Source organism: Elgaria multicarinata, chromosome 17, assembly GCF_023053635.1.
Source record: "Elgaria multicarinata webbii isolate HBS135686 ecotype San Diego chromosome 17, rElgMul1.1.pri, whole genome shotgun sequence".
NCBI classification, from domain to species: domain Eukaryota; kingdom Metazoa; phylum Chordata; class Lepidosauria; order Squamata; family Anguidae; genus Elgaria; species Elgaria multicarinata.
In genome coordinates this window covers 21,836,040-21,860,385 of record NC_086187.1, presented here as the reverse complement: position 1 = coordinate 21,860,385, position 24,346 = coordinate 21,836,040, and the positions used below count along the sequence as shown (strand labels likewise).

The 24,346-nt window shown below is 42.4% G+C and overlaps 1 protein-coding gene across 2 annotated transcripts in view; it reads left to right on the top strand.

Moving 5' to 3' along the window:
* The window catches only part of USP22 (ubiquitin specific peptidase 22), a 93,192-nt gene extending 71,742 nt beyond the window's left edge, over positions 1-21,450 (top strand). For both annotated transcript variants that reach the window (XM_063143048.1, XM_063143049.1), the window contains 7 exons: positions 5,114-5,219; positions 7,067-7,225; positions 11,335-11,461; positions 15,602-15,693; positions 17,723-17,785; positions 19,408-19,557; positions 20,794-21,450. In XM_063143048.1, coding sequence (XP_062999118.1) covers positions 5,114-5,219; positions 7,067-7,225; positions 11,335-11,461; positions 15,602-15,693; positions 17,723-17,785; positions 19,408-19,557; positions 20,794-20,836 — 740 coding nt within the window. In that variant the 3' untranslated portion in view covers positions 20,837-21,450. The remainder of the gene's footprint in view (positions 1-5,113; positions 5,220-7,066; positions 7,226-11,334; positions 11,462-15,601; positions 15,694-17,722; positions 17,786-19,407; positions 19,558-20,793) is intronic.
* The last annotated feature ends 2,896 nt before the right edge of the window (positions 21,451-24,346 follow it).

Below are 24,346 nucleotides of genomic sequence, written 5' to 3'. Positions count from 1 at the left end.
TGAAAAATCTGTCTGTATTATATACAGTATATATATTTGCCTCAATAAGGTTTTGCAGGGTCCAATCTCAAAAAGGAGGGTCCAGTTCTAAATAAGAGCACCCTGAATACGATATCTATACTTTAAGAACAAGAAAAAGTGTCTTTTTGGCATGCTTAGACACACACATTTATTATGGAATAAGCTTTTGTGGGGTAGGAATTCACTTCGTGAGATGTATGAAATATCATTAGTTGTTGTTGTTTATTCGTTCAGTCATTTCCGACTCTTCGTGACTTCATGGACCAGCCCACGCCAGAGCTTTCTGTCAGCCGTCACCACCCCCAGCTCCCCCAAGGTCAAGTCTGTCACCTCCAGAATATTATCCCTCCATCTTGCCCTTGGTCGGCCCCTCTTCCTTTTGCCTTCCACTTTCCCTAGCATCAGCCTCTTCTCCAGGGTATCCTGTCTTCTCATTATGTGGCCAAAGTACTTCAGTTTTGCCTTTAATACCATTCCCTCAAGTGAGTTACCCCTCTGGAAATAGTTACACTACAAAAAGGTTAAATAAAGCTAATTTACACGTTACAAATGGACAAGTCATCAGGGCTGGATAGCAGTTACCCATTAAAAACTAAAATATGGAATTCCTGATATTTTAAACAAAAATATTAAAAACAGTACCTTTACCAAAACAATGGAAGATAAATGTTGAAAGTTATGGTAGGAAATGTATTGATCATCTAAAACAATATTTGTACATAATTCATCCTATAAAAAATGGATAAACCTGGCAATTATCATTTTTCATGGAACTGTCAGCACTTTATGGTTGTATTGGTCAGACTGCCTCCTCGCCCTGGCACATAGAGCTGTTTTGTTAAAAATATATATATATATATTTTTAAATGTAAGGATATATATTCACAATAATCTCATAACAAGATCCCTCCAGTGGAAGTGGCTAAACGAAACAGAATTTGAAAGTTTAGCATGTTATTCAGACTGGGGCTCCTGGTTTGTTGCTCCCAAACAAGCCAGGAATGATAAACTAAGAACAAACCCTGGTTAGTGAATTCTTGATTTTAAGGGACACAACAAGCCGGAAGCCCTGGTTCAGACAACACACCAAGTTTTCAATTTCTGGTTAGTTTAACTGCTTCCACTATTGGAAGGAGCCAAATGGGAAAGAACAGAATAGTAAGCCAGGATTTTCTGGAATCCTGGCTTATTGTTACATGTGACCACAGCCATTCTTACCAACCAACAAACCAGAAATTAACAACAAATTCAGGATAAATTCACACTATAAGAAAATATTAAGATCTCTAGATTAAGTAAGATTTTTAAATTACCCCCAACAGTACATATGACTATATTGTGTCCTTTTCTAAAAACGTACCTATTTTGGTCAAGCTTCCATGACCCTGATGAAGTTTGTTCATTTGATCATGTACGCAATACCCCAAACCCTTAATAACTAGTCCAAAATTAAAGGAATATATTTTTCTGATTATAACTCATAAGTAAGTCCTAATAAACTAATAGAAGCAAGATTTTGAAGGCTGTACCCTTTCTTGGCGGACTGTAATTTCCTAATAGTATATTAACTATATGACGTACTTGAAAGTACTGAAGCAGTGGAAGAAAGTTCTAGCTGCAAGCCTGGATCACTATCCCGTCCATATAAAATCCAAGATATTTTTTCACCAAGATGATAAAATTGACAAAGCTATCAATAAGGGAATATATATATAAAAAATGAAAATAGAATTTGTGATAGAACATTGATTTTTATAACAGGCATTTTTTCAAAGCAAGGCATTTTTCAGATGGTTCTATCTGGCCAGATCTTGTGGGCATACAGGGCTCAACCTCCAGCAGTTGATCTCTTCAGTCTTTACAGCTAAACATAAATGCTATAGAACGTGTATTAGAGCACGCAGAGCACATTTCCCCTGAAGTGACAACAGCAGCCTTCTAAAACAGCAGAAGTAATGCTTATAACTCACACCTGCAACTACACAATCACTGGGAATTCTCATTCACTGCATAATGCACTTTTTTTCCTGCTGCTTTACATATTGACAGGTGCAAGTAGGTGGTAATTTCATTTTTTTCTTCCTTTCCTGCCAGATGTCATGGGAAGCCCAGTGAGTGGGTAATACCTTTCTGTGTTGCTGTGAACAGGCTTATAGAATAGTCTTTTGAGACCCCCCCTCCTCACTGAGCCTAATTGACTTGGGTAATTGAAAAGGGAGCAGTCTTATCCTCCTGTGGGCAGAAATGCCTGTCTATTAAGAGTATCCAGCAGGGACATTACCTGGAGGCCAGTGAAAATGTGACGAGGCCATTTATATTGGCTTCTGTGTGAAGATGACAAAACCCAAATTGGAAGGAATGGGTTTTAGATGGAAAGATTAAGCCTTGTTCTTTTTCACTGAAGCAGAATCAAAGGGTGCATCTTGGATAATGAGTGGAAGCTATAATTAGATTTTTAAATCTATAAACAAACTGTATAAAACCAAGGGTAATCAAAGTAGTAATGTGATACTTTTTGCATGTTACCTTGTTCCTCAACTGTCACGGCAATGCAACATTGCATGACTTCTTCAGCCAGGTATCTTACTTTAGCCAAAAGTTTAATTCCTTTTTGGGAGATAATTGTTCCATAGCGAAATAGTCCATCAGTGAAACACCATGCAAGTTTAGTATTTCTCCTTGTTTTAAAAAAATGCAATCCAAGCCAGTCTCATGCAGTTCGACCATTTGTTATAAATTGGTAAGATTTTGCCATTCCCTGCCCTAATGACTTGGGGGCAGCTAACAATACCTTTCCTTATAAACCTTTTTCAGTTCAGAAAGAAAGAAAGAAAGAAAGAAAGCTAACTCTCCTCTCTGCATTGGCTTAGTTCCATCACTAATCAGCCAAGTTGGGGTGTGTGGGTGGGGATCCTTATGAATACCTTGTTTTGTGGCAATTTTCTTTGGTATTTGGGATGTATTTAGAATATTCCTATACCACCTTTCTGCAAACCTCTGTGGCGGCGTACAACAATTTTAAAAACATTAATGAAAAAGATGACATAAAGCACTAAAGCAGTGACATGCATCATAAAAAAAATTAAACTATTTTAAACACACTGAAACAATTTTAAAAGCTAAGTTAAAAATATGTATTTTCACACACTTTCTAAAAGCAGAGGGAGGGGGGACGAATCGCAACTCCAAATCTTAATAACCAGATAGGTTTGTAACGACACAGGCTGTCCTTTAGATAGCCAGGCTCCAAGCCAGTCAAAGCTAGCCACGGTTAAAACCAGTACTTTGACGTGAGCCCCGGAAACAATTGGTAACCAGCGCAGATCTTTCACTATTGGAGTGATATCATCACAATACTATTCATTGGTTGGCAACTGAGCTGCCTCATTTTGCACCGACTGAAGCTTCCGGACACTCCACAAGGGTAGCCCTATGTAGAGTGCATTGCAATGGCCCGACTCTGATTTGACCAGAGCATTGTAAACTCTATTTGAATACGTTTGTGACCTCTTTCACTCATGCATATGTGGGCTTGCTTGACGATCAGAGAAAACAACATAGCAACAGCAAGGCATTTTTAATGTTAGCCCATGTTACCTTTTTATGCGACATTTCTTGGTGGTTAACTTTGGATGGCAATAGATTAATCTGATAGGATTTGAAAGGGAAATATTTTTTATCTAATTACCTGCTTATTGATTTCAGTTGGTTATTTCTTTGAGTTATACTTGGTAACCCACTCGAAGCCAGAGCAGATAGAATGAAAGGCCATTCTCAAGTGTAGTAAAGAAATTGAAAGTGGGTCCATGGTATCATGTGTGTTCTCCTTTCCCTTGAGAAGATTTCTCCCACCTCCCTTAAGATTGGTTTGAGAGATATTTTAGCACAAGTGTTAATTCACAGTTAAGGTTGGGCAAGTTCCCTGCTTATTCAAGATCGTTAACCAACTTCAAATCCTGGTAAACCAGAACGTCTGGTGAGTCTTAGTGACAATGAAGCTGTGCCAAAATCTTCCTAAACTGGTACATAAGGAGGGACTTACTGAGGGACAGGGAGTGCGTGCTCCCTTTCTCTTAAGTGTGGTTAAAAGAGCTCTAATTTACTCTATTTCCACTACTCTGTAGGATAAAAGCAAAAAAATATACTTCTGAAAATCGAGAAATTTAGCCTCGGCTGTAACGTTAAGAATTTACCCTTGTTTTTTTGTCATGTTCGGGTAGCCAGATTTACCCTTGCAGAACTATAAAATGCTTTAAATTGCTGATGCCTTCTTTTCTGTTTAATCCACCTCCAACAATTTTGCTTAGATAGTGCATATGATTGCATGTGTGATTTTCTTAAGTGGGTGAAAAAACCATTTTGCCAGGGAAGGCTGGTTTGTTTCTATAACTACATGTGTTGCTCAGTGGCCCTCTTAAGTGAGGTTAAGTAGTCATTTTCACTAACCACCTTGGCAATGCTGCCTAGGCTGCAAACAGCCCTTGGAGCGGACCAAGCAAAGCCACTCTTCTGGTTAATAATAATAGATTATTATCCCACACCACCTATGGCATGGGATCTGTCAAAGTACATTTTGGATTAGCTGACTCTTCACTCTGCATTCAGGCAATGCAGTGCTGCTGAAGCAATAACATCAAAGTAACTTTATCACTTGGCTGGGGTTTTGACTGTTGTATTCTTCCATGTAACCTTTTCCTTATGCTTTGGCTTTCTTGTATATGCAATACCAAAGAGACTAAAGCCCTCTCCAGGCATTCTAAGCACATGTAAGCTCTACGTGTGAGGAGGGGGAGCAGGAATGTGCGCGTTAGCTCTGCTTTGCTTGTCGCCATGCTCTACATGTGGAGGGTGACTGTACAGCTAGCTGAAATCTTCTAAACGTGGAGGCTGAAATTTTGAACTCTCTAAATCTCCCTGATTTAGAACCCCTCCTCTCACGTATACCTGGTGTTGGAAGACCTGAAGAGGACTTGAGAGCTACTTGAATGTTGCAAGTGCTACCATGTAGTATATAAGACAGCAGTTTATGCACATCTGCATGTATACATTAGGAGGGCTTTGAAACAAAGTCTGTTCATTTCCTTTTATTCAGGTGACGATAATGGGAAGAAAGCCAACAACCCCAACCACTGTAACTGCATCATAGACCAAATCTTTACAGGTGGACTACAGTCTGATGTCACTTGTCAAGTCTGCCAGTATGTATAATGAGTTATTTAATTCTGTTTTAAAATATAGAATTAATCACTGGACGTTGGAATGGTGAACACTAAATGCACAAGATGACACAGCTCATTCCCTTTTGTTAAGTATTGGGTACTTGTCACTGTCCGGTTGTAAAAGCAGCCTCTGTTACATATAAGCTAAAGTTTTGAGATAGAAAGCTCCAGTGGAGAACTGGCTGTATAGACAATCTTAAAATAGAGAGTCAGACAGGGTCGGGCAAAGTCATTTTGCTGCCTGCAGTAAAGGTCCCCACCTCATTTCATGTCCAGAAGCTGACCAGATTGGCTGTTAAATCTTACTTCAGCCCTATTGGTAGGAACATAGGAAGTTGTCTTATACTGAGTCAGACTGTTGGTCCCTCTAGCCCAGTATTGTCAACATTGACTGGCAGCAGCTCTTCAGGGTTTCAGGCAGGAATTTTTCCAGCCCTACCTGGAGATGCTGGGGATTGAACCTCGGACCTTCTACATGCAAAGCAGGTGCTCTACCACTGGGATACAGCCCTTACCCTAATGATGGAACAAAGTCCACCACACCTGAGGGCAGCAGGCTAGCTTAGGGGCTACAAGGCTGGCCATGTGGCCTACACAGGACTCTGTCTTCCCACATCCCACCCCATCCCACCCTGCACTGTGGTGGCCACTTCACTCTGCCTAATGGTAGGACTGGTCCTGTTGCTGGAATAGAAGAGTCCTTTCAGTTGATCAAATGAACGACAGGAATGGCCTTGAGCTGGAATCCCACCCCCCAGTTGGGCTTATGGGCTTGAAGCATGGTCCTTCCCCCCCATGTGCTGCTTTTGAGTACTGCAGCTTTCTCAGGTGGCAGATGCTCAGGGTCAGGGAATGTCAACGAAGCATTGGAGGACAGAGTTGTGTGTACAGCCCAGCCAGCCCTACACTCTCTGAGCTAGCTTGCTGCAATGGAGGTAGTCAGTGTTGAAGTAAGATTCAGCTGCCAGTCTGCTTGACTTTTGTACATGGTATGGAGGGGCGGGGTGAGGGTGCCATCTTGTCCTTCACCTCTAGCAACAAAACCTCTTGGACTGACCCTGTTCCCAAATATGAATAGCTTCTCGGATTATGACTGCCTCTTTGCTAACTCTCTTCCATTGTGGACATGCCACTTTTCAATAATAGTTGCCATATCCAGCCAGGTGTCTTGGCATTTTGATGCACTGCAGACCATTTTGGAAAACTGTTCAATTACTCTGGCAACTCTGTTGGTCTGGAAATGTATTTGTTCTAAATGGAGTCAGGAGCTGTCAGAATTTAAATGGATTCCGCACAGCTAAACCTCATGGGCTACTCCGAAGTGATTAGATTCCCATTGTCAGTTTACATCTTGCAGTTGATAGTGCTGTAAATTCCCTAAAATTCTGTACTCTTCATGGATATTTAAAGAAATCGCCTCTGTAAAAATAGCTGGTTTTGACTGAGGTGCTTTCTGTAGTCTCAGCACCCACTAGAGGTGAAGTACCCTCTCTCTCTCTCTCTCTCTCTCTCTCTCTATCTCTCTCTCTCTCTCTCTCTCTCTCTCTATCTCTCTCTTTCTCTCTCTCCCCCACACACACACCCACTCGCAGATTCGGTTTTGAGGTGGCAGGGATGCCATGGAAGTGCTTCCCCTCCCAGTATTTCCGTAGTAGAATTATTTTGTGAATCCATTGTTTGGTCCCGTGATACATGCGGGAAAAAAAGGAATTTTCAGGCTGTATTACCTCCCCCCCCCCCCCCATAATTATGTTCCTTCTTTAGGACCTCGTTGATTAAATGCACTGCTGTAATCAAATGGATGAACTCTCTTCCTTTCCCCCTAGTGGTGTTTCCACAACGATAGACCCGTTCTGGGACATCAGTTTGGACTTGCCAGGCTCCTCTACCCCATTTTGGCCTCTGAGCCCAGGCAGCGACGGCAGTGTGGTGAATGGGGAGAGCCACGTGTCAGGAACCACCACCCTCACAGACTGCTTGCGAAGGTACAACCTGTGGCAGACGTTCTTTAGAAAGGAGTTATCTTAACTTCCCTCCTCCTGTCTGCAGACGAGCAGTGTACAGGCAAATTGCCAAAGAGCAAAACAGCAACTCGGCTACAGTTATAACTGCTGAATCATCTTGCAGAGCAGTTCAGTTCATTTGCAGAAAAAAGAAGCCAGGACAAACGTAAGCGTGTAGCATAAACTGACAGAAGCTGGTAGGTAACCAAGACAAATACCCCCCACCTGATGACCATTGGTTAGTTTTCCTGTGTATAAGCATCAACACTGTTCGTCACTGCAGAAAACCTTGCTTCACTTTGCACAAAACATGCTCCTCCTGCAATGGTCAGCAGAGATAACGGAAGGCTACAGGGACCTCAGAGGCTGATATCTCATCTTCCAGACATTTTAACATATATTCTGTTGAACTGTGAATACACACTTAGCGCTGAGAATCAGGGGTGCACCTTGACCCAGGAAACTAGCTCGTACTTCTAATAAATCTGGATAGACTGCCAACCCCTCCTTCATATACCCTCGTTCCTGGGATTTGGGGAGGGGCATATGATACTGGGGAGGAGAATTTGGCAGGCAAAGCAGCCAGTGGAAAGGATAAAAGCAGACAAGATCCATAGTTTCGCCTACGATTGGATGCTGCCTGTTGGCCCTTTTTAGTTTCCTTTCCTGGAAGAAGAAATCATTGCTTCTCCTTGTGTAACAAAAGACGATTCTGCTTAAATTCAGTGAGCGTATACATGTCTAGAAAATAATTTAACCAAGAGCAGCCTGTGAACAGTGTCTTACTAGGTAGGCAGACTATCATGCCATCTGAACTGATGCCACTACTACTGCTCAATGGATCTGGGGGTCTATGGAATTTGTTTTGCGTCTCCATCTCTTCTTGAGGAGCCACCTAGGATGGGAAATGCTGCAGGAGAAGATTCAAAATATCCATGCCAAAGAATCTGTCCCAACAGCATACAAGAGACGACTGCAAAGAATTCTTGCTTCCAATCAGATGATGGGCTGGTCTGTCTTAAGGCAGAGGGGCCTCAACGAATTTACCTGCCATAGCAAGTTCTACATGGGTACAATCTAGGAAGTTCTTCCCATTTTGTTCTGTTGCTTTCTAGTGCAAGAATGGGAGTGGGGAGGTGTTCCCATGGTTCTGTCTGGGCTTACCATCATTATTCATAGCCCTGACTGAATGCTGATTTTACATTTAATCCTTCCACAACTTTTAAGTCTTCACCAAACTAAAACACCCGAAACTTTAGTTCTGAGGTCACTCCAGAAAGATGTTTCATTGCAGTGTCAAGGTGATGTGATGTTTTACTCACTACCTGCCTCCTCAGACAAGTCTCCACATCCTAATGTGGATTCCAAAGATAAATTAATTGGAACCATTGTAGACTTGTCCCTTACCCAGTTCCCAGGAGCTTTGCCACTTGCCAGGGAATCTCATGGGCACCTTTCAAAACTAGTGAACACACTAGCCACTTCCATCCAGTTCTTGAGCCTCATTTACAACCTTCATAGTAGCTAAGAATATGAGGAATAATAATACTCCTGCTAGACCAGACTGAGTATCGGTCTAGTATCCTGTGCCAAACACCATACTCCATAAGTATGTTTAAAGGCAATAGCTCCCACACCCCTGTATATCATGCAAGGGACACAGAGCATTATTCAGAGTTCTATTTGGCTATCATAACTCATAGCTGTTCATATCTATCCCCTTTTTTTAATTCATCAGACCCTTTTCCAAACAATGCCATTTCAAACAATGCCATCATCGTATCTTGGAGTGGTGAGCTTCATAGAATCATAGAATAGCAGAGTTGGAAGGGGCCTACAAGGCCATCGAGTCCAACCCCCTGCTCAATGCAGGAATCCACCCTAAAGCATCCCTGACAGATGGTTGTCCAGCTTCCTCTTGAATGCCTCTAGTGTGGGAGAGCCCACCACCTCCCTAGGTCACTTGTTCCATTGTCGTACTGCTGTAACAGTCAGGACGTTTTTCCTGATGTCCAGCTGGAATCTGGCTTCCTGTCACTTGAGCCCGTTATTCCGTGTCCTGCACTCTGGGAGGATCAAGAAGAGATCCTGGCCCTTCTCTGTGTGACAACCTTTTAAGTATTTGAAGAGTGCTATCATGTCTCCCCTCAATCTTCTCTTCTCCAGGCTAAACATGCCCAGTTCTTTCAGCTTCTCAAGTTAAGGCCTAGAACTTCCCTCTGTTAGTTCTGAACCTACAGCTAGTCAGTTTAATTGGGTGTGCCTGCTCATCTTAAAAAGTGAGTATAAAAGTTCCACCCGGCCATAAACGGTGATAAAACAGGGTTTCCCCATTGTGTGGTGACTTCTACTTACATTCAAGTGAATGCAAGTAGAACCCCCTTCAGACTTTCCCCCTCAACTTGGGAAGGTCAAGGGCTGAGGGAACGTTGAGGGCGGGCTTACATGTATACCCACAGCCCTTCAGAAGAAACATTACCTAAAGCAGCTTTCCCCAGAGTGCTGCTTTCCAGAGGTTTTGGATTTCAACTCCCATCAGCCCCAGGCAGCATGGCCAATGATCAGGAATTCTGTGGGTTTTAGTCCTGAGACATCTGTTTAGTCCCGAAACAACCCAACAAGAAACCATGGATTCTCAAGGCGGCTTGTTCAGAAAAACTAAGCAACACTGTATGGTTAACAAGCCACCCTGCGGAAAATATCCTGGGTTCAGACAACAGCTAACCCATGGTTCAACGAACAATGCACGGTTCAACAACAACCCACTCAGCCACTGAATCATTACAGTCCAGGCACTCAGTGAGAGGTAGGCCTATGTCCGGGTGTTGCCTTACAATTCAAACATTTACAGCGTCTCAGGTTTTCAACCATTTTATCTATGTGTGTCTTGAAACACGGGTCAGAAAAAATAACATCAGAAGTACCCCGCTTATAAAAAATATTAAGAATTCTGCAAAGGAAAACTCCAGATACTTGCATCTCTCTAGGAAGAAGCTCAACGAAGACACAGATGACATCTTCCTGGATAAAGGGGAGGCTTCATGTGTGTTGCGGGCTGATTAGTATCTCAGAAATTAGACATAGGAGGTGAAAAATAGGGTGGTGACTATATAGATGTGATGGTGTTGAAGCTGCTTTAGAAAGAATGTTATTGAATCAAAAATCAGAAAAGAAAAACAAGTGTCATCAACAGCTACCTAGGAATTGTCAAAGTTGTGGTTTAATATCTATATACTGCTTGAACCACTGTAATTACAAACACGGTTTTGGTGGTCTGTTTATTGAAGTGTAAGTAGACAAAATTGCAAGTATGTTGTCTTGAATTCACAGAGCTTGGACTGAAAAAGAATAGTTCAACATGAGATCTGGACCAAGGATGTGTGTTTATACATGCTGTCCTTTATATTCCCATCCCCATGCTCTAACATGTCTCTCTTTCACGGGCTGAGACTTGGGAAAGAATCCATGCAACAGAACACAGGCTCAGATAACATTAAACTTTGCATCGCAATTACTGTAATCATGTTTTTGCTCAAGCAATCACAAACTGCTGGCCAGACCACCTAGTCAGAAGGCTAATGATGACCAAAGGGTGGCCCTTTCTTTCCTCATGGGGGCTACTTCGTGGTGAACATCCAAGATGATGACTAAACCGAAATTGGAATTGTGATTTAAAAAAGAACACACTTGTGATTTCATTTGCAGGGAAGCATGGCTTCCTGTCAGCAATGTGGGTGGATGTCTCCAAAAAGAGACTGTAGCCTACTTTTTATAAACTTGGACAGTTGTTTGTGCTAGCTGTGTGTGTTTTCTCTACATGTTCTTACCATACAGCTTGCAACCGTTATGTTTTAGAATTGGTGGACTTGAGGGGGTGAGGAGAGCTCTACTGAAATTTGCTGAGAAGCTTAAGGCTAGAATCCTATGCATACTTGCTTGAGAGCAAGCCCTATTAACTCAGCAGGGCTTACTAGATATGGACTGAAGACATAGCACCTCCAAAGATATGAAATGGGAATGCAAGGGGCAATAGAAAAGTTTTTATCTAAGCTGGTCATCCATTTTTTCCCCCCTTAAAATATTTTTTTCAGGTTTACGAGGCCAGAACATCTAGGAAGCAGTGCCAAAATCAAATGTAGCGGTTGCCATAGCTACCAGGAATCTACCAAACAACTCACTATGAAGAAATTACCCATTGTGGCCTGTTTTCATCTCAAAGTGAGTTCCCAAATCATGATTTGAGAAAGCGGATCGTGCTTTGTTAGGCTTGACTGACTTTCAATATGTCCAGAGATCGGGTTTTAACCAAGAACCTCATGGCCTAAGACTGGGTTCCAGTGCCCCCCAGGACTAGTGACACTCAGAACCCTCTTCAGAAACAGATGTGAATTCAGATGTGTGGCATCATGCCCTGTAATTAGTCAGCCGTGGAAGGCCTGTAGATTGGTTAGGCCATCCAGAGGTTTGGTATAAATACTAGGAGCTTCTCCTGTTGCAGTCTCCAGGCCACAGTCCAGAACCGGCTCCCAGGGCTATCTGTTTAGTATTTTTATGCATGCTTCTAAGCACCTGCCCATATATGGCTTTAAAACATTCTGAACACACCTGTGAGAAGCCTTGAGTAGTACTCAGTACTAGAGTGCCTCAAAAGCATTGCCGGCACATCCTGTAACAAGAAGGCCCTAAATCTTTGTGGCCTCTGTGCATCACACACGGGCAACGGCTTACTCCACATCATTCCTGTGTGGTGTGCCAATCCTGGAGCTGTACCAAACCATGACATGGTCTCAGCCCTCAATATTCATACAACATTATCAGCTTGACAAGCAGGCTGGGAATGATGGCTTCTTTGGCCAAGCAGCGCTCTCGTCTTTACTGGCCTGACACACCTGTCTTGCACCTAGTCATTTAGCTTGCTAGTCATCCCTATAATGTGATGCACACTACCACAAAGGAAGCGGACAGGTTGCTTACTTATAACTTACTCATCTGTGCATTTATACCATCCATCCTCCATCTCTTTCCAAGTGTGGGCCTGTCTTCTTGCTGTTTACCTGTCTGCTGCAGCGGTCCTCAAGATTGGAGCAGGAAAGGTGGGAGCCAAACCCTGTGCATGTACAGCGGGGTGGGGCTTCCTATCAAAGCTCTCTCAGCTCTAGAATGTACTGAATGAGGCACAGAACCTATATGTGTGAATGCAGAGATGACCATTTAAAGAACCACTATTTACAGGCAAGCATCCAGTCCTTTCGTAATGCAATTAGAGGTCCTGTTCAGAAGACACTTTAAACCACGGCAGTTAAGCCATAGAGCCGGGCCGTGTTTCGAAGACATCTTAAACCATGGCTTTAAACATGGTGGCAAAGGCAAAAAGCCTTATTCACCGTGGTTAAAGCCATGGTTTAAGGTGTTTTCTGAACGGGGCCAGAGTCGAGATGCTCACAAACATCACCAGATTCCATGTTGGAGAGTCTGCCTTCTTTCTTCGCGCTTTCAGGTATATTCATAGCTGTGCAGGTGTCTAGTTCTCCCACGGCCCTGAATAAAGAGAAGTATGTCTTTTAATCCGAATTAGCATTTGTCTATCTGCGCAGAATGGCAAAGGGGAAATCTCTTGCTATGATTCATCTTGCCATCCTGTCTTTTCTGAATTAAGATTTTAATATTTCATGCATCAAAACAGCGTTGACACTGGTAAACTAATATTGTTACATTTCAGCAGCTGTTGTAATGGTAAAACCGTACGTTATTTGTAGCTTAACTAATATCAAATCCATTATGAAGGGCATATGTTCTGACAGTGTTAATAATGCAGCAAAAAAAGATGAGCAGAAATGCAAAAGGATGTCTAGTCCTGTGTGATTTTTTTTTTAAAAAAAAAACCAGCTTGATCTGTTGCTAGGGAATTGTTATGGGGCTGTAAGCCGAGAATAATTAACTGAGAGTGTAAATAGGACAGGAGTTCTGAGAAATGGAGAGAGGTGTTCTCTTTAAAGAACAGTTCATTCATCCTTTTGCTCCCTGTTCTCATCCTTTTGTGGCACTCTGCTGAAACGATGAAAGTATGACGTTTATCACACTTCCCATTGTCTCTGAAATTAATCTCTCGCCATCTCTTCCTACGTACTTTTCCCTTCCGTTTGTTTATCAGGATGTGGTACCTGTTTGTCTTCTTTTTTTTTTTGTCTTGTCTTTGCTTTTCCCTTACTAATATTGAAGTGAGCACATTATAAGCCAACACAGATATTAACCTGGTTCGCATGTAATAACAACCTATTTATTTATTTATTTAGACATTTGTATTCTGCCCTATCATCACTGGGATCTCAGGGAGGCGTACAGATAAAATCAGAATATAAACATAAATAATTTACTCAGCTAAAATCGGATTAAATCATTAACAAATTAAAACCAGTAGAATTTTTATTAAAAGCAATAAAACAATTAAAAACAATTAAAACTGTGTGTAACCATGGAGAATTTAGGCCTTGGAGGCTTTGATAAAAAGCGATGTTTTAACTTGGCGCCGAAATGAAGCTGGTGTCGGCGCCAGTTGGGCCTCCAAGGGGAGGGTATTCCACAAGCGGGGTGCCACAACAGAGAATGGTAGTTTAACCCATGGGTAGTCGGAGCTGTGATGACTGCTCGTCACTTTCATTGCGTTTTCTGCTTACAAACAAGCTAGGAACACCCCTGTTCCTGATTTGTTGCTGTAATGTCTGAACCCAGCCCTTTGGGTTGTTGAGGGCCAAACAACCCAGAGCTTTAACCCAGAGCTTCTTTTTGGGTTAAAACTCTGGGTTGTTTCCCCCTCAACAACCCAGAGTTCCAGGTTTACCAGAAACGAAGCAGAAGTGTCAAATGGTCACAAAGCAGTGCACTTGCAGCCACGCAGCCCCAACTAACCATGAATTATGGTTAGTCTTTACATGCAAACCAGGTAAATGGATAGGACTTGGGTTACCCTTATTAAGATCAGAATTCTGCCAAAGATCAAGGGATGCTTCGTAATGCTTTTTATTTTATTATTAAAAAATGGATACCCTGCTCTACCACTGCAGTGACAACACTTCAGATAAATTACAACAATACTTTAAAACATTCACAAGAAAACACACAAGAAATAATACCATAATATCTTAAAAACCAGAGGCAGCAACAGTGGATAGAAATCTAGGACGAACAAACTGTATCAGCCTATTAAAACTACTCAGCCCAAAAGGCAAAATGTCTGCTGGAACAAAAACATCATGACTACGTGATGGAAAATCAGGAGAGAAAAGCCCAACCAGCTTCCCAGGGAAGAGAATTCCACACTTTGGACACAGCTAAAGAGAACGCCCTTTCCTGTAACGCTACCGATCACATCTCTGTCCCTGTCGGAATGCAGAGAATAGCCTCTTCCACAGATCTTAGATTGGGCAAGCTTGTACAGGAGGAGGCAGGCTTTTATCCTGGGCACAAACTGTTTAAGGCTGTAAAAATAATAACAAGCACTTTGAATTGTGCCCAGAAACATACTGGAAGATATATCTGCTGTTGTAAAATTGGGTCTCGTGTGCTTCCAGGGGCCAACACCCTCCAAGGCTCTTGCCTTGAACCAGCTGAAATTTCTGGAGACTTTTCAAAGGGAGTCCTGTGTAGCGGATATTGTATCATCTAATCTGGACATTAATATTCATAACAAGGAAGGCATGTACATAAACGGCAGAACGAATATCTGTACTATTCCCAAGACACATATCAGGAGACCAGTACCACTGCTGTTGTCTTGATGTATGTGTCTGAAATTAAATAATTGCTTGCTCTATCTATTTATTTATTTATTTATTTATTTATTACATTTCTATACCGCCCAATAGCCGGAGCTGTCTGGGCGGTTGCTCTATATAGTGAATGACTTATTTCACCGATGTTGAGAAAATGACTAAAATTTGGACTGCATGTATAAGTGATAAATTAGAATTATAAGTTCTATAAATGATGTTAGCATTATTGTTGCTGGTCTAATGATGGAGGTCTTCAGATGCAAAATTGTTCGTGCATAACAGAGTTCTGGATTAGCTAGTCTGTAAACTTACTTGCACTGACTTGAATTTTTATAGAGGTTTTTCACATTTTGGCATGCTCCGTCACTATTCCTGCTGGAAAGGGAAAACTTAGAAACATTGCACAACTGTGCAAATAGTATGAAACCTGTTCACTTGTGCCCACCTGTTTCAATAAGATTGTCCTACAGTTTTTTTAAAGAGTTTAACGTCCTTTCTTTCTACCTGAATCGGCCAGTGAGATGTGTTTATATCAAGGAAATCAGAGGTTTTTGTTCTCTGAAAGAACTACCTGCTTTCTTTCTTCCAGCGGTTTGAACACTCAGCCAAACTGAGGCGAAAAATCACTACATATGTTTCCTTTCCACTGGAGCTGGACATGACACCTTTTATGGCCTCCAGGTATGTACTAGGACCTGTTCTTGTGAGGGTTTTTTTTTTTAACCAGGGACACTCAGTTTTTTTGTTTTTTGTTTGTTTTAAATGGAGCAGGTTTTAATCCACTCCTGTAGAACAGTACAGAAAGAGAAATTAGCAAATTCAGTTTTCCGGATAGAAACCAGTTGCAATGAGATTTGGTAACAAGGTTTTTTACAGTGTTTACATTTTACAGTGATTTCAAAACTTGATTAAGTAAAAATACTCTCAAGCTGAAAGGAGACTAATTCATCCCCACCACGCCTCCCTGGGTGAAAATTTCATTCAGGTAATTTAAACAAATTTAAATACCCAACATTTGCACTTGGGAAATACTTGATTTAACTTTAATGCTAATTAACCAATAGGTGTTTTATCTGCTTTGATTATTCTGTTTGCCAAGAGGAGAAATCGCGTACAAATTTGCCACCATATGGCCTGGGACCTTGGAAGGAGATACACATTCACATCTTAAAACATTAGGTAGTTGTTGCAAATTATTCCTTTCATAAAGGTTAAAGCAAACGTGCAGACACATTGAAATATCCTTACGTATATCTAAGAAGTGAAAGTTTTTGGAAACCCTCAGTTACTGTTGATGCCACTAACAATTTCAAAGTCATTTCCTGCAGAAACTCTTGTGCCTTAAAACTGGTCAGTGTTTGATACTTGACAATGTTCATTTCAATCATTGGATTCCTCTTGCTCTTTGGAGGAAAATTTTCAGGGGCAACTGGCCATTTTTTTAATGGTGCAAATATTATCTAACTTCGCTATCATAGCTTCTGGATTTTGGCCTTTTCTATACCCAGGGAGGCCAGTAATGGTTTTCAGCGACCTGTGAAACCGAGAGTAATCCAATTGCCATAGTCAAAAACATACAATATGTTAATGAACAAGAGCAAGAGTGGTTCAGCAGTGTAAAGAGGGCTAATGCAATTAAGACTGTCCTTTCAGTGAAGAATTGGATTAATTTTCTCTTCCTTTCAGCTTCAGGATTTACGTAGAAGTACTCTTAGTCTTAAATCATTATGAAATCTGTCATGGAGGATCTCAACACAAAGGCTTCCCAGGGTGTGCGTCTTTAACACAGCATCAGATATAGGGCATCGTTGTGATTCAGTAATGGGCAGGAACTTTTGGGATGGGTGTGCCTATCTATGGGCCATCTTGCTACACATTTTGCTATCAGAAAGGGAGAAAGCTAAATGACTGTAAACTAGTCAAAACTATGCTTTTCACTCTTACAGCATGTGTAGTTTTCAGTCTGTGAAAACAAAACAATCAAGTTATGTCATATGAGAGTCCCCTAGAGACCTGACTTTCTCCTTTCAGTTTGTGATCATTTTTATATTGAAATGCTGACCCATGAACCTTCCCAAGTGCCTTGTGGGGAAATTGCGATGTGCATTTTTTTTAGATTTCACTCCAGGATGCTTCCAGTGACTTCAGTCCAGACTTATGGAGCAGTTTTTATTTCTCAAAAGCTTTTAGAGTGGGTAAAAATGTATTGTAAAAAAGACAACTGAGCTTCTTCGATGCCAGCAACACGTCCTGAAATAATTCATTCTATCAGATGCATTTCAGTCACCTGCCCGCACTTTTGAACGTCATGCCATTTTGCTTTTTGCAGAACCAAGCTTAACATCTGGGTCTGTCCCTTTGGCTTTTTCTCTGGAGCAGTGGCTTGGACTTTCTGTACTCCTCCTCACTTGTAAAGCCCACTTTGAGAACTCATTTAAAAATGTTATATGCCTTTCTCTATCATTATGGTGGTTCTGTTAAGGAATGGGTAGAGGATGTCATTTCTGGGTGTTTGCTTAATTCCCCTCCACCCCCAATCAAAAAGTGTCATCATGGGCATAAATGAAGAGCTTTTTACTCTCTTGCTAGGTTTAAATATTTTAAATCGAAGCTAACAGTACAGAGAAACTGAGGGGCTATTTATTACCCTTTCTCCTTTTAAATGACACTGAATATGTGTGTGTGTGTGTGTGTTCTTATTTTGTTGTAGTAAAGAGAGCCGAATGAACGGGCAGTACCAGCAGCCAGCAGATAGTCTAAACAATGATAATAAGTAAGTGGCGTTGCATTCTGTGGTTCTCCCTTTTGGATAAGGTGGACTAAATTCATCAAACTGGAATAGAAATCTTTCCCGTGTCCTGCATAGCTGTGTGTGTGTTTGGGCACGTTGCATTATAGACCAGCCCTGAAAATAGCTCCCCAAAAGCTAAGGCTCTCTTTGCTTGAGCTGCAGTCGTTCCATTCCTTTCCATTGCCAGCCAGCTAACACCAGCTTCTCCTTCGATCTCCTACCTAAGTCTAGTGCCTATGCTGTACCTATCCTTAACCGCCGTTACATCTCACTAGCCTAGTTGACACACTTAAATAGCTGATGTCCTAGGATGGCACTGTCAGCCACCAGAGTGACCTGCAAGTGATGCTGCTAGTCCCAGGTTTAAAGGACTGCTAGTAGGATATAGTAGAAGCTGTGTTCTTTAGAGACTCCCAGGTTACCTTGCTTGTCACTGCAGGATGTTGCAATAGCAACTAGCACAGATGGCTTAAAAAACCCACTGAAATATACACAGCCTAGACTACGCAAAGTATGTTAGAAGCCACAGTGAGTATCATCCCTTCCTCTTTAAGGGCAGTGCACCTCTGACAGCTGGAAACAAACCGGGTATCCATACTGATGGTCTAGAGGCAAAGTCAGGTGAGCCAGAAGGCTGTTTTTTAAGGAAGTAGTTAGGCTGGGATGGTGCAAAGCCAGGCAAAAAGGTGGTTTAGCCTGACGGCAGCTCAGTCTACCATGAGATGTAGTAATAGCCACCCACCTGGACGGTTTTAAAAAGGGATGAGACAGTTTCATGAAGGGTAAGTCTACCAGCAGCTATTAGCCAGGATGGCTATATTTTATCTCCAGTATCAGAGGCAGTATGCCTCTATGTGCCACTTGCTGGGGAATATGAGTAGGAGGATGTTATTGCATTCATAGCCTGTTGCGGTCTTTCCACAGGCATCTGGTAGGCCTTTGGTCTGATCCAGCATGGCTCGTACATTCTTATGCCTTCACTCAGATTTGCTCAGACTGAAGAGCCAAGATGGAATTATAGGTCCAAATGAAATCTCTTTGTCCCCTTGTGTCACCTGATAACTTCTGCAGAACCTCTTTCCATCCAGTACCATGGACAGTAGTGAAGTCCAATGGCCGGTAGCTCCCTTTTCTGGCAAATTGCCACGGTGGTGCAGAAGGTGAGGTGACTAGCTGCTATAGCCCCACAGTTGAAGACCCCAGGAACCTTACACATTGGAGATTTCCCACCAACCTGCCCTATTTCATGAGCTTCTCCTACTCATTCAGTTGTCTGAGATAACTGAATTTTGCTTGGATTTAGCAAGGCAATTTTTAGGCCATCTAATTTAATCTTGCTGCCTATGTGCAAGGTTCTGTGTTTACACAAAAAGGAAAGTCGTTGAGACTTACATCCCCAGTCTAAATCCACTCTCCTATTTTGTTCTTTATTGGTGGGTTCATTTTTCCGGAAGTGCTGAAAATGGAGCACAGGAAGCAACCTTGCGGACATGCGCTGCGTATGCACAAATGTATGAAGGCTCAAGTAATATTTATTCAACTGTTCTGAGTTTTTCTCCCTTTCTTTGGGCATAATTGCTCTCTCTCCGCTTGTCTTCCACCAGGTATTCCTTGTTTGCGGTAGTTAATCACCAAGGAACCCTGGAGAGCGGGCACTATACCAGCTTCATTCGGCAACACAAGGACCAGTGGTTCAAATGTGACGACGCCATCATCACCAAGGCTAGCATTAAGGATGTACTAGACAGCGAAGGGTACGTCTCCAGCAAAACGCAGGAGGAGGACGGTCTCTTGCTAGGCCATAAAAACGCCAGCTTTGATCATTTGCTCTTCAGAACATGGGCGAAATGTAAAATGCAACAAAGTCTTGATGAGGAAAATTAGAAAGACATGACCACCGTGGATCTAAGAGTGCTAGTGGTAGTTGCTCTACAGGCTGCTATATGGGGTATTCCATGCTTTACCTTGGCAATGGGAAGATGAAACCCAGTGCCGACTCCAGGTTTCTGAGGGCGCTTGTCAAGACACCCTCGGTGATCTCCTCCCTCAGTGAGTCTAGCTTCTCACCGCTATTGTCACCAGCTACTCTTTCTCCTCCTCCTCCTCCTTTTCATCATCACTCCCACTTGCTTGCTTGGCAGGCAGAGAGCCAGGGAGAAGTAGGCCGTGGTATCTCCTGCTCCTCCTTCTCACCACCAGAATGAGAGGCAGGCAAAGAAGCGGGTTGCAATGTTGAAGAAGAGCAGCAACTCCAGGGGGATCTTGTCAGCAGGACCCAACCTTTGACACCGGCCCTGATGAAGCCCATTGTCATGTTCTTGTGCGTGTGTTTTTAATTGCATCTGGCATTTCCTTCTTGGTGTTTGCTTAAAGAGTAGATCTGTTAGCCTGAATTTGCTAAAGCCATGTAAAACTCTGAAAGGGAATCTGCTTCTCAGGGCAGGCAGTTTTTACCCTTTCATACTCTAAAACCAATATCGTTATGCTGCCTAGATTTTAAATCAGAAAAAATGTACCTGTCACTGAATAAACACAGATGTAGACCAGCATAAACCTATATAGATTGAAGCTCCTTATAGGAATCAGAAGGCTGGATTTTCCATACTTTTACTCCACCCGGGTGCCCCTTACTGGCTTAGCATCACCATTCCTCTTGCTATGAGCCTGTCCTTTAGGCCTCCTTTCGTGGTACTGAACTAAACCAATTCCCGTTTTGCTATCAAGCAAGTCCTAGTACAGATCCAGAATAGATGGGTGCATACCGTGATGAGTCATGGATTTTAAATTATTTAGAGTCTCACAGCATGACCATGAGATGTAGAGCTTGCAAAACCACCTCCCTGGAATCATTCCTGCTGTATAAGGGGGGGGGGGGAAAGGCCTGCTTTTAACAGGGCTGAGGGGGAGCTGGATGGGCATGTAGATTGGCTGCAGCATTAAAACGGTGCTTTACCCTTTCTTTCCCCCCCACCCCTCCCATATTCTTGTAGATATTTGCTGTTCTATCACAAACAGTTCCTGGAGTATGAGTAGCCTTATTCAGCAGCTCAAGAGAGAAATGAAAGGAAGCAAAATGAGTGGCAGCCTTCTGAAAAGACACACAAACCTACCTGAAAATGAAAAGACATCCATTCGACACCTGGCACTGAGCTGCGACCGAACCTGCTTGCCGCTGGCTCACGGCCTAGGGGAGTAAGAAATGAACAATGTCCACCGTGTACGGAGTCCTGCGAGGACGGAAGAGGGGGAAATGTAAACGAGGCTACAGTCAGTGACTATGGGAGAAGAAATAGAATAATGCAAAGATTGCTCTGGGTGGGGAAAATGAGGGGAGCAGAAGAGTCGAGGCACTGGCACATCTCCCTCCGTCCCTCTGAAATGTGTGTGGGAAGGCCGGGGGGGGTGTACTCTCATCTCCATCAAGCATCTTCTCCATTGGTGCTTCAACTCCAACTGACCAATCATACGACAGTTATAATTAAACAAAACAAAACAAAATATCCAAGCCCATTTTTTTTTTTTTTTTACACACATGGGTCTGAAAGCAGTAAAATGGAGGAGAATTGGGACAACGCAACGAAAATGGACTTTGCAAGTACCTTTTTATTTGTGAATTTTAGTTATTAAATAAATACAGTATGAAATTATTAGGCTCTTTGTTTTTCGGCAAGCATTAAAAGAAGTCTGGATCTGCGGAGCCGAAGGCATGATAATGGGCGAGGCTCCTCGGCATGCCTGCTGCTGCTGCTGCTGCTGCACAGGTAACGCCTGACACCTGGGGACTGCTCATCGGAAGTGCCGGCACAGATTCTTTTTTCGTTTGAGCCCCCTTTTTCGTTTCCTATAAATAGCTATTTTCTTAATTTCCCCCTCCGCCATTTGTTCATCCTTCCCCCCCGCCCCACCACCACGTGAGAATGAAATTCATAATTGCAACCATCAGTAAAATGAATGAATTGGCGTGTTTATACTGTAAAAAGTGGTCTCGATTGTTTATTTTTTGAAGAAAAAAAAATACTGTGAATAAGTCTGATCTCTCTGGGCAGTGTTGTTGTTAAGGTGTTTTTCCACCCTCCCTCTCCGAAGAAATATTGCACTCACGAGACATTTGGAATTGAAAAATCTGCCATCTGCTAACTCTGGCAACTGGGTGCCATTGTTGCAATTAATTTTCAACTATTGGACACCTCTGCCTTAACACCAGACACTAAGTAAACAAAGGAACTTCCCACTTGCTCTGCTTTTATTGCTCCCTTATCTCTCAAATATATTAATTTTTCTCATACATCATGCCTGCTCTGTATACAAAGCCGCCTGGCTTTGTTGTTACCTCCTGGAAGCCTGGGAGCATGCTTGCTTCTGCTTTGTCACAAATGCATTTATGTTCTCCCCCCCTTCCTCCGCCCCCTCCCGCTTTTTACTGTCTAGACACAGGCTGGGAGTCCACATGGGCTGTATATTTTATAACCAAGAGGCGGAGCCAGATTTGATTCTGCTGGTTGTGGAGAAAAGGGCTTAATTGCCTTGTAGAAACCCTTCAGAATGCACAACTTTAAAAATACGTTCACAATAACACAGGGAATGGTTTTGTAACCTCCCTTTCGTTTACATCCAGTTTAGCACTTCTTTGTGTAAAGGGACTCTAAAAATATATATTCCGCCAACTGCTTGAACGCCCGCTAAATTTCTGTTACGTTCATCAAAGCCCATAATTCTATTTTATTTTAAAGAAATTTTAAAATACTAATTCCCATCATCTCCACAAAGCCCCTTATAGTTTAAAAATCCCATCAGGCCAGTCACCACAATCTAGCAATCTTCAACCAGTTTAGGAGTATTGGAAAAAGAGTGGTACAGAAGCAGCTGTTATCCAACAAAATTAAACATACTGGGTTGGATCCAGACTTGGTCATACTGCAAGTAGGCCCACTGAAATGCATGAGATGTAACTGACCCATCCCATTGTTTATAACGGGTCTAATCTTAAGCATGATTTAAGTCTGGACCCAACCTAGTCAAAATATCCAGATCCTTTATTGCAGTTAAGCAGTCTGATGTGTGCAGTTTGAGGGCATTTCTTGCACTGCTTTTCTGAAAATTCTTAGTTCATGTTTCATTTCTGTAGCTGAGGATCAATGTCAGATCAATACTTCCAAGCCGATTTTGGTGATGTTGTAGTGTAATGGTCTTCAAGGAACCCTGGTCAGGGTTTCCCTATTCAGAAGATCACAAATGACAGCCAAGTGTCCCAGGGATAGCTTGCTCCCTGCTGTCAATGTTCCTCTTGTAAGGAGCAGTCCGAAGCATGCACACTCAATTCAGAGTGAGCAATAAGAAGCATTAGCACATCCTTCCCCAAATTCATGCCCTCCAGATGTGTTGGGACTCCAACAGACATCATCCCTAGCCAGCATGGCTGCTGGCTGGGGATGATGTGAGTCGTAGTTTCAACACATCTGGAGGGCACCACCTTGTAGTAAAGGCTGTCTAAGGCCTAATCTACACCAAGCAGGATATTGCACTATGAAAGTGGTATATAAAAGGCAGGAGCCACACCAAGTAGGATATAGCAGTATGAAAGTGGTAAATGGTACGTGCTGATGGGCTGCAACAGTTGTCAGTGCATGTCAATACCGCTATAAAGCAGTAGTGTGGCTCCTGCCTTTTATATACCGCTTTCATAGTGGAATATTCTGCTCGGTGTAGATTAGGCCTAAGCCGAGTGTCCTTTGTGAACAGTGTCCACCCTGGAACATTTCCCCTAGAATTCTGCAACGCACAAGTGCTCTGCAGTAGGCAGGTAAAGTGTTCTATGAAGCCTGACGGTCTAAAAAATGACTCCTAACAAACCTGGAAGCAGTAAATATCCTTGTGTGAGAGAATGGCAGTGTTGCAGCCCTGCTATGGCCAAATCGTTGCCTTCTCTGTTCTTAAAGGTACATCCGCATATCACACTCTGGATGTATAAATATATTTTATAGGGCTTGGAGTGGATTCTTGCGTGGGTTTCTGATGCCTCTGAGGTTTCTTGTGCTTCCAAGTATGACTTGAATATCTGTGGTCACCTGGCAGCATAGGCTTTGGGGTTATCTGAAACGAATGCAGCTGTTCTGATATCTGCAGACCCTAAAAGTCTTCTGGCTGGTTATTGTAATTGTGTCTTCCTGCTTCCTTTTAAATAATGCAGCAAGCTTGCAGTGGAAAAGGAGTTGGCCTCTTACTACTTCCTGGCTGACACTGATGAAGCTCAAGCTGCTGTTTTGTGAAAACATATATATGGAGGCATGGCACCATCTTGTGGTTGAATGGTGGGCAGTACCATTTTTCTAAAAAAGCATTGACTTTTCCCTCTCCACCTCCAAGTCCTCTTTGCTTTTTACTGTTAGATGCCAAAGAAATGATTTTTATTTTTATTTTTGGAAGGATGGGAACTGACGTCCTCATTAACCTCTTGCATGCATCTTTGACTAACTCAATGAGTTTGACGTGTTAAACCTTTTCTCTGGAAGGGCGGGCAGGAAAAAGCAGCCAAGATACCGATTA